This window comes from Hippocampus bargibanti, linkage group LG18 (assembly GCF_051943395.1).
Source record: "Hippocampus bargibanti isolate YZ-2025 linkage group LG18, ASM5194339v1, whole genome shotgun sequence".
In the NCBI taxonomy this organism is placed as follows: Eukaryota; Metazoa; Chordata; class Actinopteri; order Syngnathiformes; family Syngnathidae; genus Hippocampus; species Hippocampus bargibanti.
Window position 1 is genome coordinate 12,282,779 of NC_142751.1, and position 22,264 is coordinate 12,305,042.

General features: G+C 40.6%; 3 protein-coding genes across 7 annotated transcripts in view; 2 read left to right on the top strand and 1 right to left on the bottom strand.

The window, feature by feature from the left end:
• ric1 (RIC1 homolog, RAB6A GEF complex partner 1) overlaps window positions 1–13,005 on the bottom strand; it is a 27,600-nt gene extending 14,595 nt beyond the window's left edge. Inside the window, exons 1-3 of the mRNA XM_089021280.1 lie at window positions 12,464–13,005; window positions 9,537–9,644; window positions 42–121 (exon numbers count right to left, since the gene is read on the bottom strand). Coding sequence (XP_088877406.1) covers window positions 42–121; window positions 9,537–9,644; window positions 12,464–12,604 — 329 coding nt within the window. The 5' untranslated portion in view covers window positions 12,605–13,005. The remainder of the gene's footprint in view (window positions 1–41; window positions 122–9,536; window positions 9,645–12,463) is intronic.
• exosc2 (exosome component 2) overlaps window positions 1–18,304 on the top strand; it is a 19,022-nt gene extending 718 nt beyond the window's left edge. The window contains exons 2-11 of one of the 5 annotated variants that reach the window (XM_089021287.1): window positions 2,794–2,973; window positions 14,190–14,247; window positions 14,368–14,469; window positions 15,463–15,508; window positions 15,584–15,673; window positions 15,751–15,816; window positions 15,897–15,965; window positions 16,372–16,548; window positions 17,237–17,365; window positions 18,059–18,304. In XM_089021287.1, the coding sequence (XP_088877413.1) occupies window positions 14,243–14,247; window positions 14,368–14,469; window positions 15,463–15,508; window positions 15,584–15,673; window positions 15,751–15,816; window positions 15,897–15,965; window positions 16,372–16,548; window positions 17,237–17,365; window positions 18,059–18,139 (765 nt within the window). In that variant the 5' untranslated portion in view covers window positions 2,794–2,973; window positions 14,190–14,242 and the 3' untranslated portion in view covers window positions 18,140–18,304. Of the gene's footprint in view, window positions 1–2,793; window positions 2,974–14,111; window positions 14,248–14,367; window positions 14,470–15,462; window positions 15,509–15,583; window positions 15,674–15,750; window positions 15,817–15,896; window positions 15,966–16,371; window positions 16,549–17,236; window positions 17,366–18,058 lie in introns of those variants that run through there. The other 4 variants (XM_089021286.1, XM_089021285.1, XM_089021288.1 and 1 more) reach the window with 4 other exon arrangements.
• Window positions 18,305–19,172: 868 nt separating this feature from the next.
• abl1 (ABL proto-oncogene 1, non-receptor tyrosine kinase) overlaps window positions 19,173–22,264 on the top strand; it is a 34,324-nt gene continuing 31,232 nt past the window's right edge. The window contains exons 1-2 of the mRNA XM_089021282.1: window positions 19,173–19,856; window positions 21,848–22,184. Of these exons, the coding sequence (XP_088877408.1) occupies window positions 22,058–22,184 (127 nt within the window). The 5' untranslated portion in view covers window positions 19,173–19,856; window positions 21,848–22,057. The remainder of the gene's footprint in view (window positions 19,857–21,847; window positions 22,185–22,264) is intronic.

Sequence of the window (22,264 nt, forward strand, 5' to 3'; positions counted from 1 at the left end):
CCTTTGTGTACCAGATTTTGTGTGTGAATGCAGACACTCACTTTGGGTATATCGGTTCGTAGAGATACTTATCATCCCCGCCGCCCAGTACAGAGAACAAAAGGATGTAGCCTTTAGCAGTCTGTAAATGGAGAGCAAATCAAGTTGAGACAGCAAAGTAACATCAGTACATACGTCTTTTTAATTAATAATTACCGGAATGTGACAGAGAAAGGCCAAAGGGCCAAAACCGTGATGCAAGAAAAGATACTACAATTAGAAATGGAAATAAAAGGTGCAAGTATGCAGAAACGAGTCATAACCTCAGGAGGGTTCTCTCACTTTGAGGCCATCTTTTGTTCGCACTTCATAATTTGGCATATAGTGGTAAGAATGATCATAATTCACAAAGTGGATGAGGCTCATTTGCGCCAATTCCCGAATACGAGTTCACAGTATGTGACGGAGAATTCACACAAAAAAAAAGTCATTTCAAATCACAATGCTTGTCGTCCAGTTTAATTTTGCGGCGTGGGTCGCGCCACACTTTTTCCGCTAGTTGTGCAAAAATATTTACATACGTCGCCTCATTTTTTCCCAGCGTATAACATGGCTGCCATTGATGAAAAGGTTTCTTCAGCCGTCATCTGTACTTCTATGAAGGTGTTGGACGTTTCGCTCCTCATCCGAAAAGCTTCGTCAGCGAACAAACATTTTTGCTGGTAGCTTTGGCCCTATGTATATCTCTAATGGACCCATGGCTGCCATTACAAGACAGTTATCAAACTTGTTTTTTGTGATTTATCTAAAATATAATAATAATAATACATTTTCATTTCTAAGCGCATATCAAAACTCTCAAGGTCACTTTACAGTCACAGGATCACTTTCTCTGTGGGTGAGCAGCGGCAGCCACATGCGCCAGCGTTCACTCAACCGGGAATAACTCAAATAGATAAAGTTAGCTCGCTAGCTAGCTAGCTAATAATAATAATAATAATAATAATTTCATTTATAAGTGCCTTTCAAAACTCTCAAGGACACTTTACAGTCACAGGATATTTTTTTTTCTGCGGGTGAGCAATAGATAGCTAGATATCTAATAGATAGCAAATAGATAGCTAGCTAGGTATCCAGCTCTTATGTCAGAGAATACCTTCCGGCTCCGTTTTAAATCCGCATTTGCTGGTACAGTATTTGACATTCAAATCGCTAACTGTATCCAAAATTTATGACTGATAACCCTTCCCCGAAAACCCAAAACATGTTTACTATACGCACAGAAGGGCCCCTGAGTTCAGAGTTGCGTACCACTTTGGGAAAACAGACCGCTGATGTCAAAACAACCTTTTCAAACGGCGCGTTTCACTATGGCACGACGAGGACGGCACGTTAGTCACAAGAAAACAAATTCAAGGTCTCTTTGATGAAACAAGAACTTGTTTTCAGGTCCGCCTGACAGTCAGCGATATTGCACCGCCTCTCAAATGACCAATGCCTGCATTATTAAAAAGAGATTAATGAAAAGACCAATCACACATAACCGCCTTCCAACTTAATCTTCAAGCAACAATAAGAGGGCGGAAACATGAAGCGAACGCAATTACCTTTGACGTTGATATCTTCACCAAGCCACATAAAGCAGACATACGTGGCAAGCGCCTTTCAAAACTCTCAAGGTCACTTTACAGTTATAGGATATTTTTTTCTGTGGGTGAGCAGCGGCAGCCACACGCGCCAGCGTTCACTCAACCTGGAAGTAACTGAAATAGAATAGTAAGACAAATAGATTGAAAGCTAGCTAGCAAGCCACTAGATAGCTAATAGCTAGCCAGATAGATAGTGCTCAATACTGTCAATTAATGAATAACTACCAGATTTTCCAGTGCATAAGGTGCAACCAAAAGCCTTGATTTTCTTCAAAAGATAACCCTGCGCCTTATACGCAGGTGCGCCTTATATGTGAAGTCATTTCATTTGTAAGCGCCTTTCAAAAACTCTCAAGGTCACTTTACAGTCACAGGATAAGTTTTTCAATTAGCTAGCTAATAGATAGCTAATAATAATAAATAATAATTATAATACAGTAAAGTCTCATTATATCGATATTCAAGGGAGTCCGAAAAAATATCGATATAACCGGGACTATCGATATATCCGACCCTGTTTGCATGTAATTTTCTCCGTGCGTGCATAGAAATAGTATCGATATAACCGGGACTATCGATATATCCGATATCGATATAACGAGACTTTACTGTACATTGTGTTTATAAGCGCCTTTTAAAACTTAGTAGAAAGCTAGCTAGGCAGCTAATAGATAGTGAACAGATAGCTAGCCGACTAGATAGCTCTATAGCTAATAGCTAGCTAGTTAGCCCATACACTGAATGTCACTATTAAATACACAGATAGAAAGCTAGCTAGCCAGCTAGTAGATAGCTAATAGATAGCCAACAGATATCTAGCTACAATCCCCCCTGAATAAAGGCTAATCCAATCAAATCCAACAAATCCCCCACAGGTTGACAAAACGAGCACAGTAATGCCTCATAAAGGATGAATAAAGTCAAAAATAACAGCAGTAAATCTAATGAACGCTATACTTTAGCAAGCATCATGGAAGTTTGATTTGCTTTCGCGGACCGAATAAAATGATGAGGCGGGCCAGATTTGGCGCCCCGGGCCTTGACTTTGACACCTGTGCTATAGAACTACAAACTAAACCACCAGGGGGCGTATATACAAACATGAGGATGTTTGGAACAGAGGTTTGCTATATTATATCGCACTTTTTTTTTGTTCTTCCCACAGAAATGTTCCGACTGCTGGTAGGAGAACCGAACATTGCCACAGACGCGATAAAAAGCATCAGCGGAGGGAAGGCGTCAAAAAAGCGAGCGAGCAACACTTAAGGCGAATCAGGAGGAGCACAGCCTTGGCCTGACATAAAACCGAGACCTCAACTGAGGTCTGCAAAAACAATCAAAACGGGTAAGCTCCAAACTAAATAACTCAAGCCTGATCTCACATGCTCACATTTACTCGGAGAGAAGCAGAAAAAAAATAAGGAGTTGAAATACACTGAATACCCTCTCGGGGGAAAAGTCATGGCTTGAATAGTCGCGATTGTGTGACCAATAGGGCTTTGTGGCTTTTCCATCAATCGTTTAAAAAAAAGCAATATAGTAAGCTTCCTGGCCGTCATAAAGACGAGCTAGCAGCGTGACAGGGTTGAAATACAGAACATTCATCCCAAAAAAACAAATTCCCCTTTTTTATTAGAGGAAACATTATTACATCACAGTACAGTGATACCTCGGTTTACGAACCCCTTGGCTTACGAACTTTTCAGTTTACGAACGTTAAATTTATGAACATTTTACCTTGGCATACGAACTATTTTTTGGGACACACACAGAGCTGCCACAATGAGTGATTTTCGCGAACGAGCCCGTTCTCCTAACAAGAAAATGGCAGCCGGCTTGTTTTGGTCCTCTATTCCCCGCCCCCAGTCTTCAGTTAAATCCACGTGATTGGTCAAGAACGCAGCAGTGAGGGGAGGTGGTTTAAACATTAAAGAGTCAGGCAGATGACAGAGAGAGTGAGAAAATGGATAGAAAACAGTGACATTTGGACTCGTTTCAACTTTGATAGTTCAAAGGCAGAGTGTAGACTGCAAGGTTAAAAGTCCCATCAATCAGGCTCCACAAACAACCCGCACAAGCCATCTGTACCCCACAAGCCATCTGTACACTTGATTCAAAAAGCTATCAACCAAGCTAAACAGAACATAATTGATGAGGAACTAGGTAAAATTATCGCGGAGAAAGCACCGACAAGGGATCATTCTTCAAGATGGTGAAAGAAGAAGGCTCCGTTCCTCATCAAATGCTGATGAAAGCGGCCACTCCATTCCATCAAGCCATCATCGACCATCACAAAAGTAAATAAAACCACTTTATTATACAGTACAGTTTGTTGATTTAATTATAATACCATAGCACATTTAGAAAATTATGTTTTATGGGGATGTGGGAACGGATTATTCTCATTTTAATGTTTTCCTATGGGAAATAAATGTTTGGGATACACACTTTTCACCTTAAACACTCTGTCTGGGAACCAATTAAGTTCGTAAGCCATGGTCACTGTATTTTTGTTTTAAAAAAAGAGAGGTGGGGAGATGGTTGGGGGAAGGGGCTGAGTAGCCACAACTGAGAGTTCTAACACCTCTTCGAAAACCCCCTCATGCATTCACACATGCAGATGTGCTCAAACAGGAAATGGTCGCCATTGTCTAGGAGTCTGGGAGCACTTCGAAAAAAGATTTGTCAAAAGAAAAAAGTGTCACCTGAAAGTATTCAATAGCTATTTATTAGCTATTTGTAACAACACCAGCACGCAAAGAATCAAGATGTGTGCTTGCTACTACGCGATGTCAAGTAGCGTTCAGCTGTCGGCTCGTCTTTCCCCCCCGAGTTTATAAACCGCCGGGGTCAAAAGTATGATATGATCATTGCAATATGTGATCTGGAGAGGGTGGAATAATTATGAAAAATAATGCGCCGGTAAAGGAACCAGGAAGTAAAAAATGATAATGCATCGGTAAAAGGTCCCGGATGTTTAAAAAAAAGTCTTAACCTGAACATTTTTGGGGGAGAAATAATAATAATAATAATAATAATCCGTTTCATTTAGAAGCTCCTTTCAAAACTCTCAAGGTCACTTTACAGCCACAGGATATGTTTTTCTGTGGGTGAGCAGCGACAGCCACATGCGCCAGCATTCACTCAACCAGGAAGTAACTCAAATAGATAGAAAGCTAGCTAGCTAGCTAATAGATAGCTAATAGAAATAATAATAATAATAATAATAATAATACATTGTATGTATAAGCGCCTTTCAAAACTCTCAAGGAGCGTAGCTAATAGATAGCTAGATTGCTATATACCTAATAGATAGCTAGCTCGATAGCCAATAGATCGAAAATAGATGATTGCAAATAGATAATAATAATAACTGGATTGGATTTGCCTTTATTAGTCTCGCAATGGAGAAATTTACATTTCATAATAATAATACATTTCATTTCTAAGTGCCTTTCAAAATTCTCAAGGTCACTTTACAGTCACAAAATTGTTTTTTCTGCGGGTCAGCAGCGGCAGCCACGTGCGCGAGCGTTCACTCAACCCAGACGTACCTCAAAGCTAGCTAGATAGCTAACAGATTGCTAATAGATAGCCAGATAGACAGTTAGCTAACTAGCTAGATAGCCATATAGCTAATAAATAGCCAGGTACATAGCTAGCTAGCTAGACAGATAGCTAATACATAGAAAATGTATAGCTAGGTGGGAGCTAGGTAGATAGCTCACTAGATAGCTAGATACATAGATAGAAGGATTGCGAGATAAATAAAAAGAAGTGATGAGAGGAAAAAAAGAAGTCAAGAGAAAAAGACAAACTAAATGTGATGAAAGAAAGTTGAGTCAAAGAGCAAAAAAAGAAAAAAGGCACATTTGAACAAACTACAAACAGTCCCCCATTGCCATCTTGGCGCAACATTGCTATCATCTTCTAAATGGCCCAATTTTAATAACCACGGGCTTCTCCGTGCATGCATCAGATTCTTGCTAGCTGAGTGCATGAAAAATGCACAGGAGTACTTCTTCCTGACTGTATAATAACACACAAGGAACGTCTGGCGGCGAAAAACAGGATGTGCGGCCAGAAAATCAAAGTACTTTGCGTCTGTAACGTATCCCGTTGCTTTTTGACACCGGTCCACTTGAATAAATCCGCCTCTTCCAATGCGTTGGAGGCTTTCGAACAGATTAATAAACATAAACTAGACACCAAATTAGCAACATGGAGGATTGCTTTGAGGTCTGCACAGGTTGTCAACATCTGGCCCGTGTTATGACAAGTAATTTTATTTTTTTCCCCCGACGTATATAAAAGTACAGTGATACCTTGGCTTACGAACTTAATTGGTTCCCAGACAGAGTGTGTAAGGCGAAGTGTGTATTCCAAAAAATAATTTCCCAGAAGAAACCATTAAAATGAGAATAATCCGTTCCCAGGTCCCCATAAAACGTGATTTTCTACTAAATGCCATAAAACTACACAAAATATACCTAATTTTATGTATAATAAATGTGCTATGGTATTATAATTAAAGAAATAAACTGTACTGTAATAAAGTCGTTTTATTTACCGTTGTGATGGTCGTAGATGGCTTGATGGAATGGAGTAGCCAGTTTCATCTGCATTAAACACTTGATGAAGAACGTAGCCTTCTTCTTTCACCATCTTGAGAAATGATCCCTTGTAGGTGCCTTCTCTGCGATAATTTTATCTAGTTCCTCATCAATTGTGTTCTGTTTAGCTGGGTTGATAGCTTTTTTCATCAAGTGTACATATGGCTTGTGCAGGTTATTTGTGGAGCCTGATTGATGGGAATTTTAACCTTGCAGTCTACACTCTGCCTTTGAACTATCAAAGTTGAAACAAGTTCAAATTTTACCGTTTTCTATCCATTTTGTCCCTCTCTCTCTGTCGTCTGCTGGTCTCTTTAATGTTTAGACCACCTCCCGTCACTGCTGTGTTCTTGACCAATCACGTGGCTTTAACCGACGACTGGGGGCGGGGAATAGAGGACAAAAAAATATCAGCCGCCATTTTCTTTTTTGGAGAATGGCTTCACTCTCTCTCTGTCTGTAACCCCACCTCCCTTCACTGCTGCGTTCTTGACCAATCACGTAGCTTTAACTGACGACTGGGGGGCGGGGAATAGAGGACCAAAACAAGCCGGCTGCCATTTTTTTTTTTTTTTTTTTTTTAGGAGAACAGGCTCGTTCGCGAATGACGCATCACTCATTGTGGCAGATCCCGAAAAATAGGTTGTATGCCCAGCCTTGAGCCCAGCGCAATGTTTGGGGCGATTTGCAAAGGAATTGCCTCAAGGCGTTCCCCCCTCGATACGCCCGCGCTCGCAATAATGATCAGCCGAGCGAGCATTCCCTGGTATTTTTAAACTCCAGCCGCCGCTGCTCCGTGTTGTTTTTGGCCGGGGCTTAGCGGGAAATGGGTCTGACCTCCTTCCTCAGACATATTCGCAATATTCATTCGTGTGTATTCCAGCTCACATGTCTGACAAAAGAAAAGTGGGCCGGCGGGGTCAATGGAGAGACGAGGGGTCAGACACATTAGGTTGCTAAGCGATGATTGATTCCATATTTAACTCATTGACTGCCAGATGATGTGCAAAAACATGTCTACTCCAGTGCCAGGGTTTTTGTCATTTTCACTCAAATTGCAGGACACAGTGAGTATTAAGTTTCAAGACGACATAAATATTTAATTCAGCATAAGAAACTTTAGACTATCTTCTTTCATCATAAAAAAAAGAGTTAATTCTCAAATTATATGGATGTGGAGTTATTTAGGCTTGAAATGAGGGTGGCTGTACAAAATACAATACAATACATAGATATTGGTTTATATAGCGCTTTTAAAACAGCTGAAGCTGTAACAAAGCGCTAACATGGAAAAAATGGAAATGCTGCCCCCTCGTGGAAGGGAAATACATTTCCAGAGGTCTGACCAGCGCTTTATCAGCACCCCCTTGCAAGAAAAACCAAAACCCGAACAAATTCGGAAATGGCAGCGAATGAGTTAATTCGCTGCCATTTTTTTTCTCTGCAAATGGCCGCCATTTTGGAGAATACAACCTTGGAATTTTGTTTTCTACGGTCACCCAAATATGTCACTAAGTTCTACTACCATGGTAGCTAAGTTAAAATGACAATAAAATGTTACAGACTCCCTCAGGCCATATTTAAAAAAGAAAAATCTAATCAAATTCAATGGTGCCACAGTAATGGCAGCTGGAGAGGTGACTCAACGTGGTGAACCGCGAGGATAACCCAAAATGGCGGTAATGGCAGCAGAGGGGGATCAATTTACATAAATAAATATGCGCAAGCTCAGATGCACAAGCGAGAAGGCAAAATCGTTGTCTGCTTATTTTACTGGAAAGGAGCAAAGCGAAACGCGAATTTTATGAGCTGTTGTGGGTAAACGGTCATCTGCAAATATTGCGCCACAAAAAAAAAAAAAAAACAACAACAAGAATCAAATTTGGAACAGATGAGGATTTTTTTTCTTAATATCTATCTGATAGGTTTAAAGGACAACCGACACCCGCGGACAAGTTGCGTCCATAATTTGTAAAATCACTTCAAATGACTTCTACTGAACGCATTTTACAAAGATTCCACCGCGTATAGCTATATTTTACGTTTTAAGACCCGCGCTGAATATTCATAGTCTTGTTTTTGAGTTGATGACGATGCCTGACGTGACGTCACTGAAGGAACACCCTTGACCGAGAAAGCGACACACAATGCATTTTGGGCACTTTTTTTCATCTGAAAACATTGTGTTGATCGTGAAGTTAGAAGGAAAAAAACATAAATAACGCTATGGTGAATCGTTGTGTGTTGCACCAAGACTACTATTTGATACTAGTTGACACAAATTCCCAGCAGACAAATCAGCCCATTTCCAACGGAGCTTGGGCGCCATCTTGTGCATTTTCTGGGACGCTACATTGGAGTCCAGACGGCTCGAATTGATACGGAAGTACTTCTTGAATCGATTGCAAACATTTATGCTTTCCTCTTCAGAACTATTTGAATCATATTCATAACTGGATGAGTAACAAGAAAGCATCTTCTCCGAATCTGAAGCCCTTGTTTTGATTCTAGAGCAAGGCAAGACGTCCTGGCGTGACCTCACGAACAAGGGGGCGGGACCTTCTGAAACTCGCCATCTCTGACGTCATTTTGAAGTAGTTTTGGGACACTTTAACTCATTTTTATTGGTGTTTTGCATGTGACTAAAAATATCAGCCTGCGTGTTTTGGGTATTTCAGATGCTATAAAACGCTTTTCTGATGTCACTTAGGAAACAAAAAAATGGTGTCGGTTGTCCTTTAAGAGATGACAACAGTATTGACGCTATCATGCAAAGCATCATCGTTGTGTGCTATTTACTACCATTTGGCACTTTTACGGGCTACTGTTGAATTTGTTGATACTAGCAGCCACTGCATTTGAAATATCTCAAGTTAATGACTATCGCTAATAACGCCCCCCGGTAATTGTAAAAGCCTCCTTTAGGATTACAAATGAGCGCTGTTGAAAGGCGCTGGACTTCAGACAAAGTCGATCACGCGTTATTGACCTCCTGCGATGCCGTGTGACGACAAACTCTTCTTTTGTTGAGTCAGAGCTTTGTTTGAAAAGCGATGACAACACGTTTCTTGTTGTAAATGCTATTGTTTTAATAAGGTGTCATCGTACAGTCACCGTCTATGTAATTAGGAGAAATTATCATTAAAATGGGGTGGGGAAACAAGTTTATTCTGTTAAAATGAATGCACTCCATTTTGACGTAATCAACCCCCACGATCAATTTCACAAATTTGAAAGCGTCCATAGCTTGCGGACATGAATCACAAGGTCAAAGCATAGCAAAGTTTTCACTTACCACCACGGCTATCATGGAGTCGTCTGGTTTCCATTCGGCCTTCTGGTAGAATCCAAACTGTGCCACTGCCTTGGCAGATTCGATGTAGCTCACAATCAAAACACTGGGCTGCGAGTGAGGACATGGAAGGGGATAAAAAAGTGGGGGTGTTGAAAAATTGTGTGCCAGAGCATACGCGTATGTGACTTAATGGAACTAAAAACATGGAAAAACTCTTATTAACTCATTCGCTGCCATTTCCGAATTTATTCTGGAATTGAAAAGCATGACGTGGAGCGCCATTCCCGAATGTGTTCAGGTTTTTTTTTTTTTCTTATGGGGGTGGGTGCCATTAAAGCGCTGGTCAGACCTCTGGCAATGTGTTTCCCTTCCACAAGGGGGAGGCATTTACCTTTTTTCCATGTTAGCGCTTTGTTTCAGCTTCAGCTGTTGTTAAAGCGCTATATGAATCAATAATAATAATACATTTCATTTATATAAGCGCCTTTCAAAACTCTCAAGGCCACTTGACAGTCACAGGCTCGCGTTCACTCAACCCGGAAGCAAATCAAATACATAGAAAGCTATCTAATATGTAGCTAATAGCTAGCCAGATACAGTAAAGTCTCGTTATATCGATATATCGATAGTCCCGGTTATATCGATACTATTTCTATGCACGCACTGAGAAAATTACATGCAAACAGGGTCGGATATATCGATAGTCCCGGTTATATCGTTATTTTTTCGGACTCCCTTGAATATCGATATAACGCGACTTTACTGTATATAGCTAATAACTAGCTACATAGCTAATATATAGCCAGCGCGATAGCCATCTTGACAGCTAATATATAGCAAATGGATAGCTGGCTAGGTAGCTAGCTAATAGCTAGCTAGATAGCTCATATATAGCCAGCGAGGTTTACATTGCAATATAATACAGTAAAGTCTCGTTATATCGATATTCTCGGGAGTCGGAAAAAATATCGATATATCCAATCCTGCGGCATGTAAATTTTCTCCTTGAGTTCATAGAAATAGTATCGTAATAAGCAGTACTATCGATATAACCGATATCGATTTAACGAGACTTTACTGTGTTGTATTTTGTACACCTGTCGCCATTTCAAGCTTAGATAACTACAGACCTATATAACTTAAGAATTATCTTATTTTTTCTGATGAAAGAAGAGAGTCGAAGATTTGCTGAATTCAATGTTTATGTAGTCCTAAAACTCAATATTCTGCAAGTTTGCAATTTCAGTTTGGAGTGAAGCCTGGAACGGATTAAAGGCATTTCCATTCACTTGTATGGGAAAAGGCTGATTTTTAGGTACGAATGATTTGAGCGTGGTCAGTGAACAATTCGATTTAATCTTGTATCTCCGAAGCACCGCAACAGAAAAACGCTAACTATAAATCAGGGCTGGAAAACAGGTAAAACGAGGGAATTCTTGACAACGGAATGATCCAGTCAAACACTAGTGGCAAACGGTTGTTGAGAATCTCCAGTTTATTTCAAACCCGATCCCAAAGTGATCCCAGCGGTGGATGAGCTCAACCGAAACAATGGATAGAACAGATGTGCAAGTTGCATCTGTCCTTTTTTTCTTTTTACTTTCTGGCGAGGAAATAACGAGGGGAAGCAAAACATGGGCATAGCCGGCGCGGTGCTTATGAAATCAACAAAGACCCTGAATCCATTGTTGAAGGCAAAGAAACTTTCAGTAGGCCTGTCCTCCATCCTTGTTTTATTCCTCACAGCCTTGCTGGTTACTATGCGTGCGTTAGCGTGAATTTAATCATAACAATAATAAGCAATTTCATTTCTAAGCGCCTTTCATAACTCTCAGGGTCACTTTACAGTCACAGGAGAAGTTTTTGTGTGGGTGAGCAGCGGCAGCCACACGCACCAGCGTTCACTTAACCCAGAATAATTCAAAAAGATAAAAGGCTAGCTAGCTAATAGATAGCAAATAGCTAGCTAGCCAGCTATATCAATAAAAAGAAGTGTCGAGGAAACTTTTCCCACGCGCATCAGTGACTTCAGAGCAATGACCAGGGTGGGTGAGGTAAAAAATGTGGCCACTTAACAGCTGGAAATGGAAAGTAATCTTGTGTGGATCCATACTGTGGTTTTGTCACTCAACACGGAATAATTCAAAAAGATAGAAAGCTAGCTCGCCATCTAGATAGATAGCAAATAGTTAGCTACCGATCCATCAAGTGTGGGTCTGTCAGTTTGTCTTATTTACACTTCAAATTCGCTTTAGGGCTGAATAAGTAATGACATTCAAATCTAGTGACAGAGTGAAATACTATTTTCAAATTGCAAAGCCTGTAATGCTAGCTTTACCGCGACCTTCCCACCCCCATCACCAATCTCGTCAATAATTTAACAATTATCAAAATACAGGGAACATTCGACTTACGACCGGCTCGACTTATCACCACCCGTACATACGACCTACAGACCCTATTTTTAACATTCAGCATCTCACCCTCGCACAGCAATCAACCGTGTGATGGCACCGCAGGGGGGAGTTTGCTAGTCATTTAGCCTCTGAGTCTCTATTCAACATTTTGAATGAATTTCAACTTACAACCATTACATGCATTTGACTAAAAATATCAGCGTGCGCGTTTTGGGGGTTTTAGATGCATTAAAACGTTTTTTTCTGATGTCAGTTAGGAAACGAAAAAAAATGGTGTCGGTTGTCCTTTAAGATCCCCAGGGAGTGTTGAGCATTGACGGAAAACATTCATCAGGTGGACTATGATTGAAATAAGTAGTCCGTTGTGCAGACAATGTCGTTTATATAGCTTGTCTTGTAAAATGTGTGTGTTACGCAATGCCTTTACATTTCTCACCAGTTTCCAAAACACGAGCAAGCCGAACAGATGCCTTCTTTAAATATAATCGGTATGGTGCAAGATTAACTTACCCGACTGAACCAGATGCTGAGCTGCGTCTCGGAAAGCAGAGCGAAGTAGAAACGTTGCGAGCTTGGCTGGATGTGGAAGGGCTCCTCCGCGCTCTTCAGCGGGCACAGAAGCCTCCGTGGCCAGCCGGTGAGGAAATACATGTCGGCAAACTGGCTCCGGATCGCCTGGCCCTGTTTTTTTTTTCCTACTCCACTGCAAGTGTGTACTTTTTAAACCACTTCACACATACTGGGTCAGTAAGTGAGAACTCAATCGAGAAAAAAAAGAGATCAAGTGTTTTTGTTGCAATCCATGAATGTCCATGAGAACAATCCAGAGTGGATGAGGCTACTCTGCTAACCCGGGCTAGCGGAGCTTTTTCTAACTTTACGCGAACGAGTTACCACCCCGAGGCCAAAGACTGAAGCGATCAACGTCAGCAAACGCCGTTTTTGTTTCAATTGTCACAGTGTTGGTTCCAGTTGTGTTTACTGACCGTGCGACGCTCGGCTCTCACTCTTCGGTGCCTGCTCACCGACGCCATTTTTTACTCGACGCTCATTGGCCACGATGATGAAGTTTCTTGTTGTTGACACGTGACGTCACTCGACGGCACCACGTTGAATCGGTTTGTCAACATTGACCCCTAGTGGTTATTCAAGACGGAAAAAAACGTAATATCCAGTGGGATTTAAAGGCATTCTTGTCAACCTGAGGCGGTTGGCTATCTTACTAATAATGGAGTCTGCCCATTACAAAATGGTCACTAATCTTACGTTTTATATAGCGTACGTAAATTAAATTGCATTTTCTGTGTAGCTTTATCTCTTGTTTCTATTTATAATTGTGTTTTATTTATAATTGTATCTATGCTTGTATGTGACTGTAAAGTGTCCTTGAGAGCTTTGAAATGCGTTCGAAATATAATGTATTATTATTATTATTTATTATTATTATTATTATTATTATTATTCATTGGTGAGGATAGTTTTGCTTTTTGAATGTTGCTGTTCCGGTGGCCATTTTGTGTTTGGGAGCCTTTTACTGAGAGAGTTGCTTATTCTGTAGCCACAAGGGGACATAAGTCTTCTTGTGCCGGTCCAAAGCCCGGATAAATACAGAGGGTTGTGTCAGGAAGGGCATCCGACGTAAAAGCTTGGCCAAAACAAACATGTGAATCGAACCTCTAAAGCTGGAGGGAACTGATTTGCTGTGGCGACCCCTTGAAGGGAAAAGCCGAAAGGAAAAGAACATTATTATTATTATTATTATTATTATTATTATTATTATTATTATTATTATTATTATTAAAATGAAACAAAAATAGCTATTGAAAAATGAATTTATTGGTGTCAAGACTGTTTCGATCAAAGTCAGTGCCCACTTGTACAATTACTATACGCTGAAACCGTACAACTTGACAGGTATGTTAATAAGGGACAAATCGTTGATTTTAATATATTACAACCGTTTGTGTTGGAACATTTATTTTATGTGTAATGTTTTAAACATATTGTTTTAAACGTATTTTTCATCATTACAGCAGTTTTCCCGCTATTACATTTTACATTGTCAAAATGCTGCAGTTCTTAACTAATACAAGAGATGGCGATCTCCGAGAAAACAGGACATCAGGAAACAAAAAAAAAAAAAGCGAACGAAGAAGAAACGCGCTGGGCAACATGGCGGCTGACATGAGATTACCAAACATTAGAAAAATAGTATCTCTTTCTCTTTCTGCTGGAGATAGGAGAGACTTGGTCGTACCCGGCGACGTTATCACGTCAGACTCCGGTTTCATGAGGTATGTCTGTGTTATTGTTAAACCGTAATGACAATAAATTGTAGAGAAAACGGACGAGTAATCGCATATTGTGAGATCGGTGCTTTACCATACTGCTTGACCATTCTTATTTGTCTTTAGGGGCCATGGTACTTATGTAGATGAGGAAAAGCTGACGGCTTCTGTGGCTGGAGAAGTGCAGCGAGTGGACAAACTAATCTGTGTGAGACCACTCAAGACCAGGTAAAATGGGTACAAACATTGTGATTTAAAAAAATACCTTCCAACACTTTAAATCATTATTAGAAATCGCCGTTCAACAATTACAATCCCAACAACATGAATGCTTTAGAATGACTAGTGGTCAATATGTTTTTTTTTTTTAACGATGTATTTAAAATACATTTCTCTGTCTGTTTCGTGTTCTACTTGAACTCCCTCTATCGGTAAACAAAATAACGGCGCACTGAACTTTAATAATAATACATTTCATTTTTAAGCGCCTTTCAAAACTCTCAAGGTCACTTCACAGTCACAGGATCAGTTTTTCTGCGGGTGAGAAGCGGCAGCCACACGCGCCAGCGTTCACTCAACCCAGAAGTAACTCAAATATATAGTAATCTTGCTAGTTAGCTCACAGATAGTTAGCTAGCTAGATAGCCATATAGCTAATAGAAATCCAGCACTTTAGCATAGTATTTACTCTTAAAAATATGTTGTTTTTTAATTTTCTATTTGGGTAGAGTTTTATTTATAATCATAATACATTTCATTTCTAAGTGCCTTTCAAAACTTTACAATCAGGATCGGTTTTTCTGCGGGTGAGAAGCGGCAGCCACATGCGCCAGCGTTCCCTCAACCCGCAAGTAACTCAAATAGATAGAAAGCTAGCCAGCTAGCTAACAGATGGCTAATAAATAGCCAGATGGACAGTTAGCTAACTAGCTAGATAGCTATACAGCTAATAAATTGCCAATTACTTAGCTAGCTAGCCAATATTTATAATTTATATGCAATCCGTGTTTGACTCATTCATTAGAATTAGTTTTTTTTCCCCTTCGCATGAGGGGGAGTGTTCAAACTGGATGATTAAAGCATGTTAAATTAAAAAAAAAAAAATTAAAATTAGGATATTGTGTATTTTTTAGGAATAAAGTCTCTCCTTTGTTTACGATTAAAAAAAACAGACACTAAAATAAACATGTAAAAATCTTATGCATTTATTTTGCATTCCAGGTTCAATGGTGAGGTTGGTGATGTGGTAGTTGGTAGAATCACAGAGGTAATCTCTCGTACTTCTTCCCCTTCACATGTAATACTGTACATGTTTATTGAGTTTGTCATATTTTTTGTGTAGGTACAACAGAAACGATGGAAGGTGGAGACAAACTCCCGATTAGACTCCGTTCTTTTGTTGTCTTCTGTCAACCTACCCGGAGGGGAACTGGTAATAAAAAGAAAATAACATAAAATAAAAGCCACATATGTTTTGTTTTGAATTAACAGATTTTTGTTTTCTTCCAGAGGAGAAGATCAGCAGAAGATGAGCTCACCATGAGAGAATATCTCCTGGAGGGCGACCTGATCAGTGTATTCTTTTGCCTTATTTCCCAACATTTTGTTTTTTCACTTTATGTTTCCCCATTGATTAGTATCTTTTGTGGTTTTAGGCAGAGGTGCAGTCAATCTTCTCAGACGGTGCCTTGTCACTTCACACTCGTAGCTTGAAGTACGGGAAAGTAAGTAAAGCACAGGTGTCAAAGTCAAGGCCCGCGGGCCAAATCCGGCCCGCCACATCATTTTTTTCGGCCCACGAAAGCAAATCAAACTTGTGAAATTCCATGATGCTTGCTAAAATCCGAACCAAAATTTCATATTTTTGGATGTAAACCACAATAACAGTCATTATTCTTGGCTTCAGATTTGAAAACTAGTTATTCATTAATTTTGTGTGTGCTCTATATGTAATATGTGGAGGGAATTAAACATTCTAATGGCTTCCCCAAATTCATAACGGCCATCGAGAGGAATCCATAACTACAACGTGGCCCGCGGCAAAAAATTACTTTGACACCCCTGAAGTAAAGCAACAAAATAGACATTTTAAAAGTTGGCATTGGTTCTGATTCTGTCCTTTTATTTCAGCTTGGCCAAGGAGTGCTGGTTCAAATTTCTCCATCTCTCATCAAAAGACAAAAAACACATTTCCATAACCTCCCGTGCGGCGCCTCCATTATTCTGGGTAATAACGGCTTTGTGTGGCTGTATCCCACACCGGGACATCAGGATGAGGAAGCTGGCGGTTTCTATACCAGCCTTGAGGTGAGACATTTAGGTTTGAAACACTGCCAGAAAAAAAAAAATTCTACTTCTTTCTTTCCTTTCCTCTTCCGTTCATAACTTTGCTGCTGTGAAATGTAAATTCCTCCACTGCGAGACGAGTAACGGTACATTCAATACAATATTTTGTGGGTCCTGGTATTTGAGTGACAATGACAAAAACCCTGGCAATGGAGTCGACACATTTTTATTGATTTAGCAAAAATGTTTCTAAATTTGACACAGCAAAAAAGCCAATTTCACTACTGTAATTAAATAAATAGTTAAATACATAGATATAGATATCTAGCTAGCTAGCTAGCGCTACAAACACTAGCTAAAAAGATCTTCAGCTAGCTATATTGTCTGTCTGGCTGGCTGTATAGCTATCTAGCTCGCTGGCTAGCTATCTAGCTCGCCGGCTATTGTGTATCTATTAGCTAGCTGGCTAGCTTTCTATCTATTTGAGTTACTTTCGTGTTGAGGGAATGCTGGCGCGTGTGGCTGCCGCTGCTCACCCATGGAAAAAAAAAATCCTGTGACTAAAGTGACCTTGAGAGTTTTGAAAGGCGCTTATAAATGAAATGTATTATTATTAACAGCCACGGGATATTTTTTTCTCTGGGTGAGCAGCGGCAGCCATTTTATTGTTCTGTTCACGTTTTGTTTCTCTCCACCGCGTCCTTCATAGCCCGTCAGCCTCTCCGACCGCGAAGTGATTTCCCGGCTAAGGAACTGCCTGCTAGCTTTGTCTGCGCACAAGGTCCTTGTGTTTGACACCAGTGTTCTCTACTGCTACGAATCTTCACTGCAACACCAGGTAGGAAGCAGGGAGAAATAGAACACACATGTATGCTTTTGCTTATCTCTATCTTGTATCATATTTATTTTTAACCATGCATCAATAAATAGGAAGGAAATATAACGTTGTTCCAATGCAGGTTCCACTGTATTTGCATGCAAATAATTAAAATCAAATATCAATATTACGCCGCCTTTATTTCAAAGTCCAAGTCAGCTTTATTGGTAAATATGCTAATATGCATGACATACAGCACAGATGATATTAATGTCCTTTTGGATCCAGCGTGCAAGGCACTTATAATGTGGCTAAAAAAGACAGACAATTGACAACAGACAGTATCATATGTAAAGTGAGGTAGTGTCAAATGTAAAGTGATGTAGTGTAGTGATGCAAAAACAAACACAAAAAAAGGTTGCAGTGAGGTCTTGCAGGAAAAAAAAATAGAGTTCAGGATGATAGTACAGCGTGTACTCAGAGTTCGGTGAGTGTGGCAGTGGGAAGGGGCAGGGGGGCTGGGAGGGAGTTGAGTCTCCTGACTGCCTGGTGGCAGAAACTGTCCTATTTCGTAAATGGGTAAATATTTCCCTGTTAAATGATTCTCATGAGACAGGTTAAAAAAAATAATTCAATTGCATATTTAAAAAAAATTATGATGCATGAGTGTGATACATATTTTTGTGTGTGTATGCGCATGTGCGGTCTTTGCAGGTTAAAGACATTCTCAAACCAGAAGTGATGGAGGAGATTGTAATGCTGACACAACAGAAGCTTATTGAGCAAGAAGGTTAAAAACGAGAGTCATTTACAGCTGCCGCTGAGTCACTCACGCGGTGACAGGATCAACTTTATATAACTTTCCAGTTTTTGTATTTGCTGCTGTCGGAACAACAAAAACAGTAAAATGTTTTACAACAGTGCTTTTTTTAATTAAAAAAAATATGCAATTGAATATAACCTGTTTCAGTGTGGTAGGACTGATCTGATTACATTTGTGTCGATAATGTGTCTACTTTAAAGATTTTGTTTGACACTATGAATTACTACTGCACATCAACTATTTTTTTACCCCTATCGAGCCCGATTATAATTATATTAATACTCTGATGGTTATCCAAAATTCAGGAATTTAACAAGCAATGTTATGTTCTCGTTATGCAATATAGTACAAAGCGCCATTCCATCCGTCCTTTCATTTCTTGTGGAAAGTTGTTAAAAAATATTTTTGCTGGAATACATATCAGTCTCTATTTAATGACTTTTATTTCTAAGTAATTAAATTAAATTGGTGTTAACTCATTCACTGCCAGACGATGTGCAAAAATGTGTCCACTCCTGTACTATGGGTTTTTGTAATTGTCACTTGGATTCTAGGAACCATAGAATGTTGACTTTTCAGACTATATAAACATTCAAGACAGCATAAAAAACCTTTGACACTCTTTTTTTTTTATCAGAAAGGAAAGAATTAATTCCTAAATATAGAGATGTAGAGTTATATGAGCTTGAAATGAGGGTGGGTGTCCAAAATATAATGCAATACATACATATTTGTTTATATAGCGCTTTAACAACAGCTGAAGCTGCAACAAAGCGCTAACCTGGAAAAAAAAGAAAATGCTGCCCCCTTGTGGAAAGGAAAATACATTTCCAGAGGCCATGATCAGCGCTTTTTTGACAACCAAACAAAACCCGAACAAATTCGGGAATGGCGTTCTACATCATATTTTCAATTCCTGAATACATTTGTGAATGGCAGTGAATGAGTTAAAAAAATTACACACATGTGCTTCTACATTACAGAGTGAGAATACTTTTTCACCTCGGGAAACAAAAGGTGGTGGCGAATCTCACATCGTTTCGAACTTCGGAACCCGAAGAACTTCCCCTTTCTGACGCCGGCTTGAAAACCCTACGAGCCCACGCACGCACGTGACGTCACACGTCGCCCCACCCACATATTTGTGTAAACCACCTTGCGTATGGAAGTATGGCGACCCCAGCAACCACTCAAGAACTAGTCCTCGACCAAAAGTTCGCCACCGCTTCCCGGTGTACGTGAGGAGGCGATGAATAGGCGTGTTCGACCCGGCGGCTCGGTAACGAAAAGCGGGACGACAACGAAGCGGCCAGCGGCGGCCTCCACGCGGACACGACAGGAGCCGTCGGCGCCGTCCGGCTGACGGAGGACTTCAAGTCGACTGTATTCTTTCCAAGTGGAGTCCGGTTTTGGGGGTGGGAAAGGGAAGTCACGGACGCGGAAGTTTGACACTCTACTTATCGTCCCGGTGGCTGGAATGAAGTAAAATTGTTGAATTTCGAGATGTTTATGTTGAGGAAAGTTCTCGGGCGAGGAGGCGCCGGGGCGCCGTCGCCGACGACCAACTGTTGACTGGTCCGTCCACCTTCAAAGAGGACCAGAGGCTAACCCAAGTTAGCCTCCATGGCTATCTGCACTTGTAGCTTGGGTTTCTCGGCTAAACAGCGAGATTTAAGTTGACAGCAGCACGTAAGTTGCCTTCCAGGCATTACCGGGCGTGTAATTGTACCCCGCTTTCCATTTATTGACAACTTGCTCAGGGGTTAAAATGCTAGTCGACAACGTTCAAGTTTGGATAACGATACCTGTTGTGCTATGCTACGTTTCTTGTAGTTGTATTACACGGTCGGCCAAAAGTTGGCATAACCTTCTTAAAAGAACAGATTTGAGGTCGGACGGATGGAAGGAAGCCAAAATGAAATGATAAAAGTAAGAAATAAGGGAAAAAAAGGTTAGAAGGCCGAATGGTAGGTCGCATTGTAGGAAGATGAACTGATGGAAGCAAAAAGCATGAGAGAATGAATGAAAGGATGAAGTGGTGGAAGAAAAAAAGAATGATACTCGATAGGGATGGAGTCTGGAAATCGTGCAATGGAGCTCAAGGGATGGAAATAAGGAAGAAAAAGCAGGAAGAATGACAGGAAGTTAGCATATATGAATTGAAGGAAGGAAAGTAGAAGGGATGGTTGAATGGAAGACGCCGTGAAGGTATATACATTGAAGGAGGAGGTAAAGAGATGGAAGCCATACAAGAAGAATAGTTGAAATGGAGGAAAGAAGGAATAGCGGATAGTCGACTGCAATATATAACTAAAAAAACGCATGGAAAAGGTTGAACTAAAGTATGTATGAAAGAAGGGAACAAACAGAGGAAAAAAGCAGGATGGAAGACATGACGAATGGTTGGATAGTGGAAGGAAAAGACAGAAGGATGCTAGGAAGAAGCATAGAAAGTGCAAAGGCGTGGTTGTAAGGACAGAAATGTGAAAGAAGGGCATGGAAAGGATGGAAAGAAAGCTTCAGCAGAATTGAAAAGAAGACCAAATGAATGGATAGTGTGCAAGGATGTGAAGCAGGGAGGAAGGAAAGATGGAAATGTGGGGAAAAGAGGATAGAATGAAAAATATTAAGGACTAATGGGGAAAAATAACCGAGGTCGGGTGGGTAGGATGGAAACGGGAGCAAGTGGAATAGAGGGATGGGTTGTATGAAATGAGGAAAAAATGTAAAACAATATTATATATTTTTATATTTTTGGAGACCACGAGAGCAAAAATAGATGGATGAGTGTACAGTGATACCTTGGCTTACGAACTTAATTGTTTCTCAGTCAGAGTGTGTAAGGCGAAAAGTGTGTATCCCAAAATTTATTTCCCATAGGAAACCATGAAAATGAGAATAATCCGTTCCCAGGTCCCCATAAAAAAAAATTCTACCTTCTAATTTTCTAAGCCTTAAAACTACACAAAATATACCTTATTTTATGTATAATAAATGTGCTATGGTATTATAATTAAAGAAATTAACTGTACCGTATAATAAAGTTGTTTTATTTAGCTTTGTGATGTTCGTTGATGGAATGGAGTGGCCGGTTTCATCAGCATTAAACACTTGATTAGGAACGTAACCTTCTTCTTTCACCATCTTGAGGAATGATTCCTTGTAGGTGCGTTCTCTGCGATAATTTTACCTAGTTCCTCATCAATTGTGTTCTGTTTAGCTGGGTTGATAGCTTTTTGCATCAAGTGTACAGAGGGCTTGTGCGGCTTGTTTGTGGAGCCTGATCGGTGGGATATTTTAACCTTGCAGTCTACACTCTGCCTTTGAACTATCAAAGTTGAAACTCTCTCACTGTCGTCTGCCTGTCTCTTTAATGTTTAACCCCTTCCCGCCTCACTGCTGCGTTCTTGACCAATCACGTGGCTTTAACCAAAGACTGGGGGCAGGGAATAGAGGACAAAAACAGCTAGCTGCCATTTTGTTGTTAGAACTGGCTCGTTCGTGAATGACATATCAGTCCGTGGCCGAAAAAAGTTCGTATGCCAAGGTAAAGTTCTTATGCCAAGGTAAACCTTTCATCAATGTAACATTCGTAAACTGAAAAGTTCGTAAGCCCAGGGGTTCGTAAACCGAGGTATCACTGCACTTGTATTAAAAAAATGTCCTCCCTTTGCCCACAGATTCTGCCAGCACCCCAATCCCATTAATGCATGATACAAAGCGGCACGTTGGAGTAGCTTGGACCTACAGAACCAATCTGCTTCACACCAGGGGAGGACGCCCCGACTCCAGGAGGACCCCTTCCCATCCTCCCTCCTGCCCACCGGCCAGTTGTCGCTCGACTGAGCCCGACCCGGACAGTCCCGGCTGCGGCCTGGCCCCCTTCCCTTATGGGGCAGCAGCCGGGGAAGTTTGCCGGGGACCAGAGGAGACCCAGTCTGCCAGCCTTCATCAAGAGTGTCAAGAGGGAGTCCACGCGCCATGGGACGCAACCCTGCAATGTTTTTGCAGTGCACGGTAAGAGAAAGACCCCCCCCCCCCATCAAACCACATCTGTTTGATGTTCATGAAATATGACTTGGGTGTCAAAAAGTTGC